This window comes from Chiloscyllium plagiosum, chromosome 12, assembly GCF_004010195.1.
Source record: "Chiloscyllium plagiosum isolate BGI_BamShark_2017 chromosome 12, ASM401019v2, whole genome shotgun sequence".
NCBI classification, from domain to species: domain Eukaryota; kingdom Metazoa; phylum Chordata; class Chondrichthyes; order Orectolobiformes; family Hemiscylliidae; genus Chiloscyllium; species Chiloscyllium plagiosum.
In genome coordinates, this window is record NC_057721.1 from 57,438,141 (window position 1) to 57,451,988 (window position 13,848).

The following is a 13,848-nucleotide window of genomic DNA, read 5'->3' on the forward strand; positions in this document are numbered from 1 at the left end:
TGTAGTGGTGTGTGCCTGAACTGCACTCTGTGGAAAACCATTCCACTATTCACCATCTCGATTTTGATGAAGGCTCATAAAATATGAATATTACTTGGACACTTGGGTTCTAAAGTGGAGGAAGAATGGAATTTAGTTTCCAGTTTTGTGAAGATTTTTTTGGAAAGGGTCAGAAGTCATTTTAGCAAATGAAGAATTTGTATGCTTTTGAATAAATGGTTAGTGATTCTCTGGGGAGATAATTTAAGTATTTTTGACTTGGGTTTGCAGCTCAGAGGGGAGAGGTTGGACAGTAGGGCAAGCTTCATTCACTATAATGCTATCAGTTTTAGCAGTCTCCAAAATAATAAGGGAGGAAGGCAGAAGTCCAGGGATACTCTGAGGGAAAAATCCAGAAATAGAAGCTAGTGGAGGAAGACACGGGGAAGACCTCCTACAAGGCTGTTGAAGATTAAAGAACCTATGTGCAATAGTGATAGTGAGCAGCTTGTTTGACAGCCTCAGGGAAAGTCTCAGGATTGAAAAGAATGAGTTCCATCCAAATATTCTTTTTGAAGTTTAGTTTTATTTCCATTTGTGTGATGAACTTTTTTATGCTGTTTCATTAAAAGTATATTGACAACCTCTCGTGAATTGGTTTAGAGACTGACCTCCATGGTAAACAAGAAGTAAAATATGTTATGATCCAACCAACCTGACTCTTTTGGATTTGATTCATTAAATATTACCATTAACTGAGATTTCCAGAATTTCGACCCAGCAGTACTAAACGAACAGTGATATATTTCCAAAATGGTGATGACTAGAGGAGAGCTTGTAATTAATGGTGTCCCCATTTGTCTGCTGCCTTTGTCTTCCTTGTCCTAGATGAAAGTGCTTGAGAGTTTAGAAGGTGTTGTCTAAGGAGTCTTGGTGAATTTCTGCAGTGCATCTTGTAATAGTACACACCGTTGCTACTGAGCAATGGTGGCGGAGAGACTGGAGACTTATGAAAGTGGTGCCATTCAAATGGATTGCTTTGTCTTATACGGTGTCAAGCTTCTTGAATGTTTTTGGAGCTGCCCGACAAGTGGGGAATATTCTATCACACTTCCGACTCGTGCCTTTAAGATAGTGGATAGGCTTTGTGGAATCAGAACGTGAGTAACTTACTGCACTATTTCTAGTTTCAGACCTGTTCTTATAGTCACTGTATTCACATGGATAATTCAGTTGAGTTTCAGGTCAATAGCAACTCCCAGGATGTTAATAGCGGGGGATTCAGTAATACTAATACCACTTAATGTCAAGGGATGATAGTTAGATTGACTATCTCCAATAAAAGACAATGTCTGGCATTTGTGTGCCAGGAATGTTACTTGCCATTTTTCACCCGAAGCCTAGATATTGTTTAGGCCTTGTTACATTTAGATATGGATTGCTTCAGTGTGAGGAATTGAGTAGTGCTGAATGTCTTGCAATCAATGGTGAGCTTTCACACTTCTGACCTTGGGATGGAGGGAAGGTCATTGAAGCAGCTGAAGATGGTTAGGCTGAGGACAGTCCCCCCAAGGAACTCCAACAGAGATATTCTGGAGTTGAAATGGCTCGCTTCCAACAAACAAAACTATTCTCCTATGTATCAGGTATGACTCCAGTGGTCTGAGTTTTCTCCACTTTCCATGGACACCAGTTTTGCTTGGACTCCTTGATGTCAAATTCAATCAAGTGCAGCCATGATGTCTAGGGCTGTCACTTTCATCTCTTATTGGGCATGTTTACTTTTCCATTTGTAGCTAGTGTTGCACAGAGCATGCTGAGTGCTTTTTGTCTGCATAATATACCAGGGCAATTTTCTACTTTGTCAGGTAGATTTTAGTGTTGTATCTATACTGGTGTAGCTTTGAATGCAGCAAAGTCTAGAGCATGTTTTCACTGCTGTTACCAGAATGTTGCAGAGCCCATAGCCTTTGCATTATCCAGTGCCTCCTACCATTTCATGACATCACTTTGAGTGAATCGAATTAGCTGAAGACTGACATTTTTGACGCTAGGGAGCCAAACTGGGTTATCTACTTGAAGATTGTCAAGAGCAGGTCAGCCTTGTCTTTTGTGCTGATGTGCTGTTCTCATCCATATTGAGGGTAGGGATATTTGTGGCGCAGTCTCTTACAATGTGTTGTTTAATTGTCCACTGCCATTCCCAACTGGATGGATGGCAGGTTGCCTTTATTGGTCAGTGCATTGAGTATAGGAGTTGGGAGGTTATATTACAGCTGTACAGAACATAGGTTAGGCCACTTTTGAATACTGTGTTCAATTCTGGTCTCCCTGTTGTAGGAAAGATGTTGTGAAACTTGAAAGGATTCAGAAAAGATTTGCAAAGATATTGCTGGGGTTGGAGGGTTTAACCTCTATAGGGGCTGAATAGGCTAGGACATTTTTCCCTGGAGCATTGGAGGCTGAGGGCTGACCTTAGAGGTTTATGAAATCATGTAGGCCATGAATAGGGTGGATAGTGAAGGTCTTTTTCCCAGGGTTGGGGAGTCCAAAACCAGACAGTATGGGTTTGAGGTAGGTGGAGAAATTTACGAGGGACCAAAGGGGCAAATTTTTCATGCAGAGGGTGGTCAGTGTATGGAATGAGCTGCCTGACGAAGTGGTGGAGGCTGGTATAGTCACACCATCTAAAAGGCATTCAAATGGATATATGAATAGGAAGGGTTTAGAGTGATACGGGCCAAGTGCAGGCAAATGGGACTAGATTAATTTAGGATGTCTGTTGGCATTGGTGATTTGGACCAAAAGGTCTGTTTCCAGGCTGTACATCTGACTGCTGAGCAAAGATCTGATCTATTGGTTGAGGGATCTCTTACCTCTGTCTATTACTTGCTACTTGTATAGTTTGACAAGCATATAGTTGTTTGGTAGCTTCAACAAGTTGAGACCTCATTGTTAGGTACACCTGGTGCTGCTCCTGGCATGCCCTCTTGTACTGTTCGGTGAACCAGGGTGGATCCCTTAACTTGCTGGTAATGGTAGAGTGAAAGATATGCTAGACCATGAGGTGGTAGATTGTGGTAACCTATGATTCTGTTGTTGCTGATGGACTATAACACGTCATGGGTGCCCTACTTGAGTTGCTAGATCAGATCAAAGTCTACCCCATTCAACATGGTAACAGTGCCACATAACATGACATGAGGTGTTGCTATTGTGAAGGCATGACTTTGTCTCCACAGGACTGTGCAGCATTTACTCTTTAACAGTTGTGTCATGGACTGATGTATCTGCAGAGGGCAGATTGGTGATTTGATTAGATTAGATTAGAGTACAGTGTGGAAACAGGCCCTTCAGCCCAACAGGTCCACACCGACCCGCCGAAGCGAAACCCACCCATACCCCTACATTTACCCCTTACCTAACACTACGGGCAATTTAATATGGCCAATTCACCTAACCTGCACATCTTTGGACTGTGGGAGGAAACCGGAGCACCCGGAGGAAACCCACGCAGACACGGGGAGAACGTGCAAACTCCACACAGTCAGTCGCCTGAGTTGGGAATTGAACCCGGGTCTCTGGCGCTGCGAGGCAGCAGTGCTAACCACTGTGCCACCGTGCCGCCCTAAGTATGTTTTCTCTTTTGCTTTGACTAATCTGTGAGACAGCTCTCCCAATTTTGGCACTAGCCTCCAGGTGTTCATAAGGAGAACATTACAGGGTCAACAAGGCTGGTCTTGCCTTGATTGACGCCTTGATCTTTGTTGAGACTTTGTTGCAGTAGTTACAACTGAGTGGTTTGTTTGGCCATTTCAAAGTGCATTTGAGAGTTAATCACATTGTTGCGGGTCTGGAGTCTCATGTAGGCCTGACCAGGTAAGGATGGCTTATTTCCTGAAGGACATTAATAAACCAGATGAGTTTCTCCTGATCATCATCAGTGAATTTGTAATCCTCATTAGATTCTTAATTCCAGATAGTTTTTTTTTGAATTTGAATTCTACCATCTGTTGTGGTAGTATTTAAATCTGGATTCTCCGAACATTTACCTGAGTTTATTGATTAACAGTCAACTGAAAAAACCATTAGGGCATCTTTTCCCCTTGAACAAAGACATTTTAATTCCCTTTCTCTTAAAAGTGAACCAGACAAATTAATAACCCTACGTCAAGCAAATCACCCCCCTTTTTTCCAATCAAAATTCTTCATACTTTATAAATAAAAATCTTTTTTGGACCAGTGAAACTAATCCCAATATCTATAAGTTATCATAATTACAGCTTTCTATCCTGAAAAAACTCTGGATTCTGTTATATGTGGCTTTGATCACCTTTTTAAAATTTCCTCTGCACTGTGCCCACCAAACAATCCCAGGACAGGGCAGCATGAGATTAGATACAGAGTAAAGCTTGTTCTACTCTTTTGGACTATATGGATAGCTCTCTTGACAGCATCAAACAAAAGTAATACAAGGACCTTTCCCATATAGACACAATCCCAATTCACCATTGGCCTTTATTATAGATATATATGCCTGTAGGCCAAGTAGCGCCTATGGAATGAGGCAACTTTAACCTTTTTAGTTCGAGATGAACTGAAACTTCACTCTGTTTGTCTCAACAGATGCTGCCTGACCTGCTGAACGTTTCCAAAATGTTTTCAGATTTTCAGCATCAATAGTTTGCTTTTGTGTTTTTCTTTGCATGTGTTTGAATTTGGGATTCATTAAGTGCATAATGAAATGTAGCCTGTTAATCCTTGCTGTCACTCAAGGTATTAAGTAAATTCTTGAATGCCTATTTTCTGTCTTCTTCCAGATCCTTCAGCATCTTTTGTTTAAAAAATATATTCCATTTGCCTGTTTTCATCACAACATTTATTCTAATCTCCAAGTTCATTCCTCTAAATAGTATCCGACATGTCCATGTTGGCCTATCCTGCTAACCTAGCTATGTTCTGAAGAATTTTACAGTCAGTACTGTTTGCCAGACCCTGCTGCAAAGGTTTTAAAGGTAATATTATTTCAGCTAGCTCTACAAGGAAATAAAAGTACATGCAGAACTCATTGCTCAAATATGTATGTCACACCCAAGCTGCCTTCAATGAAAGCAATACTCATAACTTTAACCTTTGTTTCCAGATCCTTAGCCAATGTTGAATCCATGATGACACTCTGTGCTGTTGTGTCATAAACCCAAGTTGTTTTTCTAAATCTCGCTGAATGCCTTCCAAAACTCCTTGTAAACACATGTATAGTTATCAATTCAGCCACAGTTTCTTTGCAAAATATTATTAAATGTGTAATGGTGACATATTACATGGTGAACTTGTGGTTTTGAACCCTCACTCCCCTAAATGCTTTCTGAGCTTAAAAAAAATCGTGCCAATAAAAGGATTGAAAAACATGATAGGTGAATTGTCTGCCTCTGTAAGTTTCAAAAATATGTATTGGCATTTTTTTTTTAGATTCTTTTAAATCCTTTTAGGAGATGCAGTATTAATGTCATGTGCTTTCACAATGGTTACTTAAGTTTTTGGATATACTTTCTTCTGTCTTGTAAAAGTGTGAGATGCAGCTGGTTGAGGTGTTGTCGCATGTTTTAATGTCTTCTGACAATATACTTAACTGAGTTTGAAAGTATAACAAACCTGATCAAAAAGGGATCAAATGATCATGATAACATTGTTGACTTGATCAATGCTGTTTCTGTTGTTCGATGCAGAAACAAAACCATCGTAATATATACAGTATGTTTTGAAGGATGCTCAAGAAAATTGGTGTTCAAAAATACTTTGTGGGATAAAATTGTAGTGCTATCACTGAAAATTATGCAGGTTTTCTGTTTTCTATTTGGTAGTTTATTCTAATAAATGTTTGCTTTTTTAAAAAAATTTCAATACTTTGAAATACATTTGACATTTCTTATATTGACAATAGTTTGGATAAAGTGTATAAGAAATGTTCAGTTCTGTTTAGAGATACTGACTTACTACTTTGTATTCCCATTGTCACAAAAGCAAAATAATATGGATGCTGAAAATTTGAAATAGAAGCAGGAAAAAAAGTCTCAAAAGCACTTGACTGGTCAAACCATTTCTGTGTTGAGAATATTTGTTGTACAAATGCTACAGCTTCTGCCTCTAGCATTTTTGTTTCTGTTAAAATTACTGAATGTTTGTAGCTTTCTTTTTCTGTAGAATGAGTGTGACTGTACTTTTTGTCACAGTCAGCTTTTATCCCAACAAGTCAGTCACTGGTTTTTAAACAGAAGTTTGTTCCAGTATTTAGAGGTCAGTCAGTGATGATATGTTTCAAGTAAAGGTAGGTTAGCCCACTGTCAAGTTTGCTTCTCAGTTGACCAAAATGAACTTTCACTCGTAAACATTACGAGTAAACCTCTGTATTCTATAGGTAAATATCATCCCACAATCAATGTAGTAACTAGTAAATCTTTAATTTTATCTTAGGGATAAAGACCTAGCTGAAGCATTGGATGAAGGTGGCTATGATCTGGACACACTAAGAAACATAATTCAAGGGCGATGCATACCAACAGACCAAAGGGCCAAAGTTTGGAAGGTAAATAATGAATGGTAAAGATAAACAAAATTGGCTACTTTGAACCCACAGAAATTGATTAAATTATTCCACTGAGGCAAACCAGAGGTGCACTGTCATTAACTTCTTTAATAACTTAACTCACTTGCCACTAACTGCAGGTTTAAGTTTTCAGACATTAAAAATGCCATTTTGTATGTATTCATTTATTATCTAGTAAGGAAATTCACTGGATGCTTTGGTCCAAAGTCACACAAGCCAGAAGATATTGTGTTTGATTCTCATTCTTTATATGTTGAGCTAATCTGAACAAGGAAAGAAACACATGTGCTTCATCTGGCTTCAGTGTTCCCGGGTTAGAGATAAAAATAACAACTGAAATATACCTGAAAGATTCTCTCCAATGACACGGGCTAAAACACATGAGTACAGGATGTCTGACCTGTATTGTCAGCCAGTCCTCTGATCTTTGCTTGCAAGGAAAGAAAAAAATGCATAAAATGTAGCCACGCACTTTCAAGCGTTTGGAAAAATGTTTCTCAGTGACACCAGTTCTATGAAGATTTCTGCTGTCATTACAACTCCAGTAGCTCAGAGGAATATAGGGCCTCTCCTAACTCGATGCAGTGCTGAATATGGAAGTACACTGTCCTGTTCCTCAGATGCAGCCTGACCTGCTGTGCTTTTCCGCACCACACTTTTTGACTCTGACTGCAGCATCTGCAGTCTTCACTTTCACCTAGTACCACTCCAGGGGTCAGTTCTGTAAATGGGTGAATTTAAAACAGGTCTCAACTTGGACTCTAACTCCAAATTGGGGATTTTTTTTAAAGGGGTTCCCCATTCCGGTAACTGTTGGACAGTTCCTGGATAATTACCATCTTAGGACTTAAGAGGGGTCCGGTAAGATACTTTTAAGGGTACGGCCTGGCATCTGACTATCCACAGACTATTACAAAATAATTCCATCTCTCCTGAAGATGATAACTCTTGGGATATTAAATGTACATTATTTAATGCTTTGTTTCTTGCTCTTTTGCAAGCGGAGATCTTGATTATGATGAGCCTGTGTGCTGCGAAATTGTGACTTCAGAAAGCATGTGGAGCCCATTTACCAGATTATTACCAAGGATTGTAATATGAGAAGATATTACATAACTATGATTGTATTAGTTGGTATATAGAAATTTGAAAATTGATTTGACAGGAATATGTAGGACAGGCAGGGGTTTTGTTTTCTGCCCGTGGGCTTGTCCAGGGCAGAGGGACATAATCTTAAAATCTGAGCTGGTCCATTCAGAGAAGGTAATCAATACTTCCTCTTCATGAATGGTAGAAGCTGACACAATGTTCCACAAAGCAATAGATGCTAGCTCAATTAGTAAATGTAAATCTTTCTTTTATATATCTTTTGCTTGCCAAAAATATTAAGTGATATGAATTTCAGCTCAATGTTTGAATTTAGGAAGCAGACCATCCATGATCTATAAAGCAGGTTTGAGAGATGAAATGGATTTCTCCTGTTCCCATACCATGAAACTGTACCCCAGTAAAAGATTATAACTTTAGAAGATGTTTCTGCAAAGTAAACTAAAATACACAGCTTGTTTCATTATGCATTAATTTGGGTTCTGTTTCCTCCTGTTTCTATTAAATTGAAATGTCATTTATTTGAGAGAGGCATACTAACTGTTTGATGGAAAGTCTGCTTCTGCAGGGTCGTCTGATTCTATTAGGCATGCCTTGCCTTAGCAAAGCCCTCAGCTACGACTTAAAGGTCATGGATTCCAGTCCTAACATTCAGTTTTGAATGAACAATCAAAGCTAGCATTAGCTAGACTGTCTTGTTAGAAACCAAAAATATATTTTTTTAAATTGAATGAAGTTTGAGATTCCACAAACTTAGAGAATAAAGCTGCAAGATTTTATAGTTTTGAACAAAGGGCATAAACTTTATTGTCCAGAGTTTGAAAAATAATCTACTGGATGTATGTGCAATTTATACTCAAACATTTAAAATTAAATCCCACAGGTCATATTAAATAGCTGATGCAGTCAAGTCAGATCCATTTCAGCCAAACCTTATTAAAGTTTTAATAGCAAAAGGATGCTGGAAATCTGAGACAGAGGATCTCACCAGGTTGAGCAGCATCTGTGGAGAGAGAGAGAGAGACAGAGTTAACATTTCAAGTCCAGTAGATTCTCTTCACGACAGTACTGACGAAGACTGGACTCAGTGTTAACTCATTTCTCTATCCACTCAGCAGGTCTTGCAGCATCTGTGGATAGAGAAATGAGCTAACACTGAGTCCAGTCTTCTTCAATGCTGTTCTGGAGAGAATCTACTGGACTTGAAATGTTAACTGTTCTCTCTCCACAGATGCTGCAAAATGGCTGAGATTTTCCAGGATTCTCTTTTTTTCATCAAGCTTTGCCTCTTTCTCAAGAGATACCAAGCATTCACACTTAAAAATTTAATGTCAGAATGTTGTCAAACATCTCCAACTCAGACTGCCTCAAAGACTGCTCATATTTTGATCATTGAATCTCCTCTACCAAGTTTTGCAGAATTCATGAGCCACCTACTTAACTACACATTCTCAGCTTCTTGACAGATTACAAATTTCGATGAACTGGTTCTGGATTTTTCAACTGCACCAAACAAACACTGTCTTCAGCTTCAACTCTCTTCCCTCTTTTTTTTTTTCCCCGTCCCATTCAACTGCGTATTGTTTTCTCTAACTGTCATTTAACAGTCTAACTGATTTGATGAGCTGCTGAATCTCCCGAGCCCCAAAAGTGTGGAACTGCCAAACAACTTGCCCGTGCACTTTCCTGAGGTCCAACTTCAGTGCATCTGCCAGCAGCATCACTTCAGCTTCATAGAGTCTCTTTCCCCTGCTCAATAACTGGAACAGACAACTGATTCTAGAACCAATTTGAGTTACCTATTAAAACATTTGTAACATTTTTTTCTGCTCATGTTTCTAGGTAGCATCAAATGTAATCCGTGATAGACCATCTTTTGCCTTAACTGTTATGATTTTCACAGACGCTGGATTTCACAGCAGACTTGTCTACAGAAAATTGATTTTATTTCACAGTATTGAGGGATTGCCCTATTGTAAACATACTTAGCTTGCTCAGAAAATGTAAAAGATCCAATGGAATTGTTCAGAGAAGAACCATGGAAATTTCCTCTGCATTCTAGATGATATTTGTGTCTCAACAACACTACAAATATCAGATTACAGGTCATTTCTCTCATTCATTGTAGGTTTTGCCATATTATCAATTACCTACCAAGTTTGTCTACAAAAAGCATTTAAATGTGAAACATATTATATCCATTGAATTTCTTTCCTTTGATCTTTTACATTTTAACCCATTGTACATTTCAGATTTCACTAAATGTAGCAGGGAAAGTGGGCAGCTTAGGATCATGGGATGGATCTCTAGATCTGCCTGAACAGACATTAATACAGGACGACTGCCAAAAACTCATTGGTGAGTGAATTAAGTAACTTATGTAAATCAGGGTGTTTGTGACTCCAGATTTTAAAAAAATTACTGATAGGATATGGTCATCACTACCTAATTAGCCAACCTTAATTGTCCTATAAAAGGTTATAGTGAGCTGTCTTCAGGAATCAGTCCAGTCCTTGGGGTGTAGGACCGTCCACAATGCTGTTAGGGAGGAACTTGCAGGATTTTCACCGAGCATTAGTGAAGGAACACGGAGATAGTTTGAAGTCAAGATAGTGTATATCTTGGAAGGGAACTTGAAAGTACTGGTCACACAGTTATGCAGCATAGAAACAGGCCCTTTGACCCATCATGTCTGTGTCAACCAACAAGCACCAAACTGTTCTAATCCTATTTGTCTGCACTTGGTCCAAAGCCGACTATGTTCAGATGCATATTAAATATTGTGAGGGAACCTGCCTGCATCACCCTCTCAGGCAGTGTGTTGCATGTTTCTACCAACTTGTGGGTGATAAACAGTCTTCCTGCAGTCCAATCTAAATCATTTCTCATCACCTTAAACTTATGCCATTTGGTCTTTAGCACATTTGCCATGGGGAAATGATTCTCGCTATCCACTCTGCATATGCCTCTCATAATTTTGTTTATCTCAGTCAGATTGACTCCTCAGTCTCTTCTGCTCCAGGGAAAACAAACCAAGTCTATCCAGTCTCCTCTCATAACTGGCAACATCCTGGTGAATCTCCTCTGTATCCACTCCAGTGCAATCACATCCTTCCAATAGTGCAGCAATCAGAACCATGTACTGTATTCCATCTGTAGCCTAACCAAAGTTTTGTAAAGTTGTAACAAGACTTCCGTGCTTCTTTATTCTACATACCAGCTAATGAAAGCAATTATCCTGTATGCCTCCATATCCCTGCCTACCTGTGCTGACACCTTCACGGATTTATGGACTTGTACATCAACATCCCCAAGATCCTCAGTACTCCCCAGGGAGCTACAAATTCCTTGTATCCTTCCCTTATTCGACCTCAAAAAATGTATCTCGTCACACTTATCAGGAATACGCTCCATCTGCCATCCAAATTAAATCGTATCAAATAGTAAGGGTGTCAGTACTGATCCCTGTGGCACAGCACTGGTCACAGGCTTCCAATCACAACAACAACCCTTCAGCCTCCTAATTGCAAGCCAATTTTGGATCCAGATGTCAACTTGCCTTGAATTCCATGGCATCTTGTTTTTTGGACTAGCCTTCCATGTGGTACCTTGCCAAAGGCCTTAGTGAAATTCATGTCAACTGCACTACCACATAAATATATTTAGTCACCTTTTCAAAAGCTCTCAGTTGAATTAGTCAGAAAGGATTTCCCTTCAATAAATCTCTGCTGACTATCTCTGATCAATCCCTGCCTTTCCAGGTGTTAGTGTATCTTATCCTTCAGAACTTTTTCCAATAACTTCCTCATCACTGACATCAAAATAACTGGTCTGTAATTATCTGGGATATCCCTGCTGCACTTCTTGAACAAAGAAAGCACATAAACTATCACTTGGCACCTCACATGTGGTTAGCGATGTGTTATATGTCTCCACCAGAGCCCCAGCAATCTCCTACCTTGACTCGCATAGCAGCCTGGGATGCATCTCATCAGGCCCAGGGGAATAATGCACATTTATGCCTGCTAAAACATTTAATACCACCTCCCTATTAATCTTAACACAAATGTAGTATTGATCTAATCTCTAGAGCTTCATTCCAACTAAAATCTCCAGATGAAAAGTATGTCGCCTTTGTTAGTACAGATGGGAAATGTTCATTTAATACTTCATCTAATGTCACTGGCTCCGTGCAGATTGCCCAATTGAATTGAGTGGAATTATCACATGGACTCAAGTACAAGGATACAGGTGTACAGTGAAAAGTTTACAACGTTGCCATTCAAAGTGCAATCTTAGGTGCATAGATAAAAAATCTTAAATAAAAAGTAGAAAACTTAAGAACAAAGTTAAAAGTTCAACATTAAATTCTTTTCCATGTAAAGTAGTAAATAAGAAATAAAGTTAAAGTTTCAAATTACACTCTTCTAACTTTGGGCCCTGCTGTTGCATCACATGTGGCTTTCCCCAGAAGGGCTCGATCTGTTTCCTGCGCTGAGCTTCGTCTCTTGATCCCTGTGCATCGGCGCTGCTGTCTCACCGCTGTCCACCATCTGGGCTCGCCAGCTGCCTCGCTACAGGCCACGATAGTCCCACTCTGGGCCCCCAGTCTCTTCTACGATGCAGCTGACCATCAGAATTCTGCTTGGACCCACTAACTGCCTTATGAGTGACTGGCAAAGTCCCTGGTCTGGGCCCCCAGCTGCTGCTGCTGCTGCCTCTGCCTCCGCCTCTGTGACTGAGTTCCCTCCTCTCTAATAGGCCCTATTCTTTCCCTGGTCTGACTATTGTATTTAATGTACTTATAAAATACTTTGGTGTTTTCCTTAATCCTATCTGTCAAAGATATTTCATGGCCCCTCTTTGCCCTCTTAATTTCTTTTTTAAACATCACCACACACACAGCGCCTGGAGGATTTCCCTGTTTGTAATGGAAACTCACAATAACCCTTGACATTCAGGGTTCCGTGGATCTGCTGCCCTTGCCTGTCATCCTTCATTTGTCGAGGAACATACTGGCCCCGAACACACACTATACTTTTAAAAGACTCCCACTTTCTGAATGCAGACTCACGTACACATAGCTACTCCCAGTATGACTGTCAAAATTTGTCTCATGATATTGAAATTGGCCTTTCTCCTGTTTAGGAGAAAGTGAGGTCTGCAGATGCTGGAGATCAGAGCTGCAAATGTGTTGCTGGAAAAGCGCAGCAGGTCAGGCAGCATCCAGGGAACAGGAGAATCGACGTTTCGGGCATAAGCCCTTCTTCAGGAAAGCCCTTCCTGAAGAAGGGCTTATGCCCGAAACGTCGATTCTCCTGTTCCCTGGATGCTGCCTGACCTGCTGCGCTTTTCCAGCAACACATTTTCAGCTTTCTCCTGTTAGACTGTTAGCTTCTGCACTATACTTATGGGTGTTATTGTCACTCTCCCCAAGATGCCCATTGATAGTTTAGCCACTTGACCAGTTTCATTCCCTAGATTAGGCCTGACACTAACCCCAGTGTAGAAGGGCTGACTACATACTGGCATAAAAAGCTCTCCTGTTCGCACTTCAAAATTCTACCCTGTCTAATCATTTTATACTGATGCAATTCCAGTAAATGTTAACAAAGTTGAAATCCCCTACAACTATATCACTATTGGGAAGTTAAGAAACATATAAAGTTAAAAGAGAAAAGGTATAACATAGCAAAGATAAGTGGGAAAACTGAGGACTGGGAAGCTTTTAAAGAGCAACAGAGGATTACTAAGAAGGAAATACGCAGAGGAAAAATGAGGTACGAAGGTAAACTGGCCAAGAATATTAAGGAGGATAGTAAAAGCTTTTTTAGGTATGTGCAAGGCAAAAAAATGGTTAGGACAAAAATTGGGCCCTTGAAGACAGAAACAATATTACTAAGAACAAAGAAATGGCAGAGGAATTAAATGGGTACTTCAGACCTGTGTTCACTTGGGAAGACACAAGCAATCTCCCTGAGATAACAGTGGCTGAAGGACCAGAACTTAAGGGAATTTATATTTGCCAGGATTTGGTGTTGGAGAAGCTGTTAGGTCTGAAGATTGATAAGTCTCCGGGGCCTGATGGTCTACATCCCAGGGTACTGAAGGAGGTGGCGCCGGAAATCGTGTATGCGTTGGTAATTATTTTCCAGAGT

The 13,848-nt window shown here is 40.0% G+C and overlaps 1 protein-coding gene across 3 annotated transcripts in view; it reads left to right on the forward strand.

The window, feature by feature from the left end:
* tbc1d23 (TBC1 domain family, member 23) overlaps nt 1–13,848 on the forward strand; it is an 81,523-nt gene that overhangs the window by 11,453 nt on the left and 56,222 nt on the right. For 2 of the 3 annotated variants that reach the window (XM_043701147.1, XM_043701148.1), the window contains exons 2-3: nt 6,451–6,562; nt 9,943–10,048. In XM_043701147.1, the coding sequence (XP_043557082.1) occupies nt 6,451–6,562; nt 9,943–10,048 (218 nt within the window). The remainder of the gene's footprint in view (nt 1–6,450; nt 6,563–9,942; nt 10,049–13,848) is intronic. The other variant, XM_043701149.1, reaches the window with a different exon arrangement.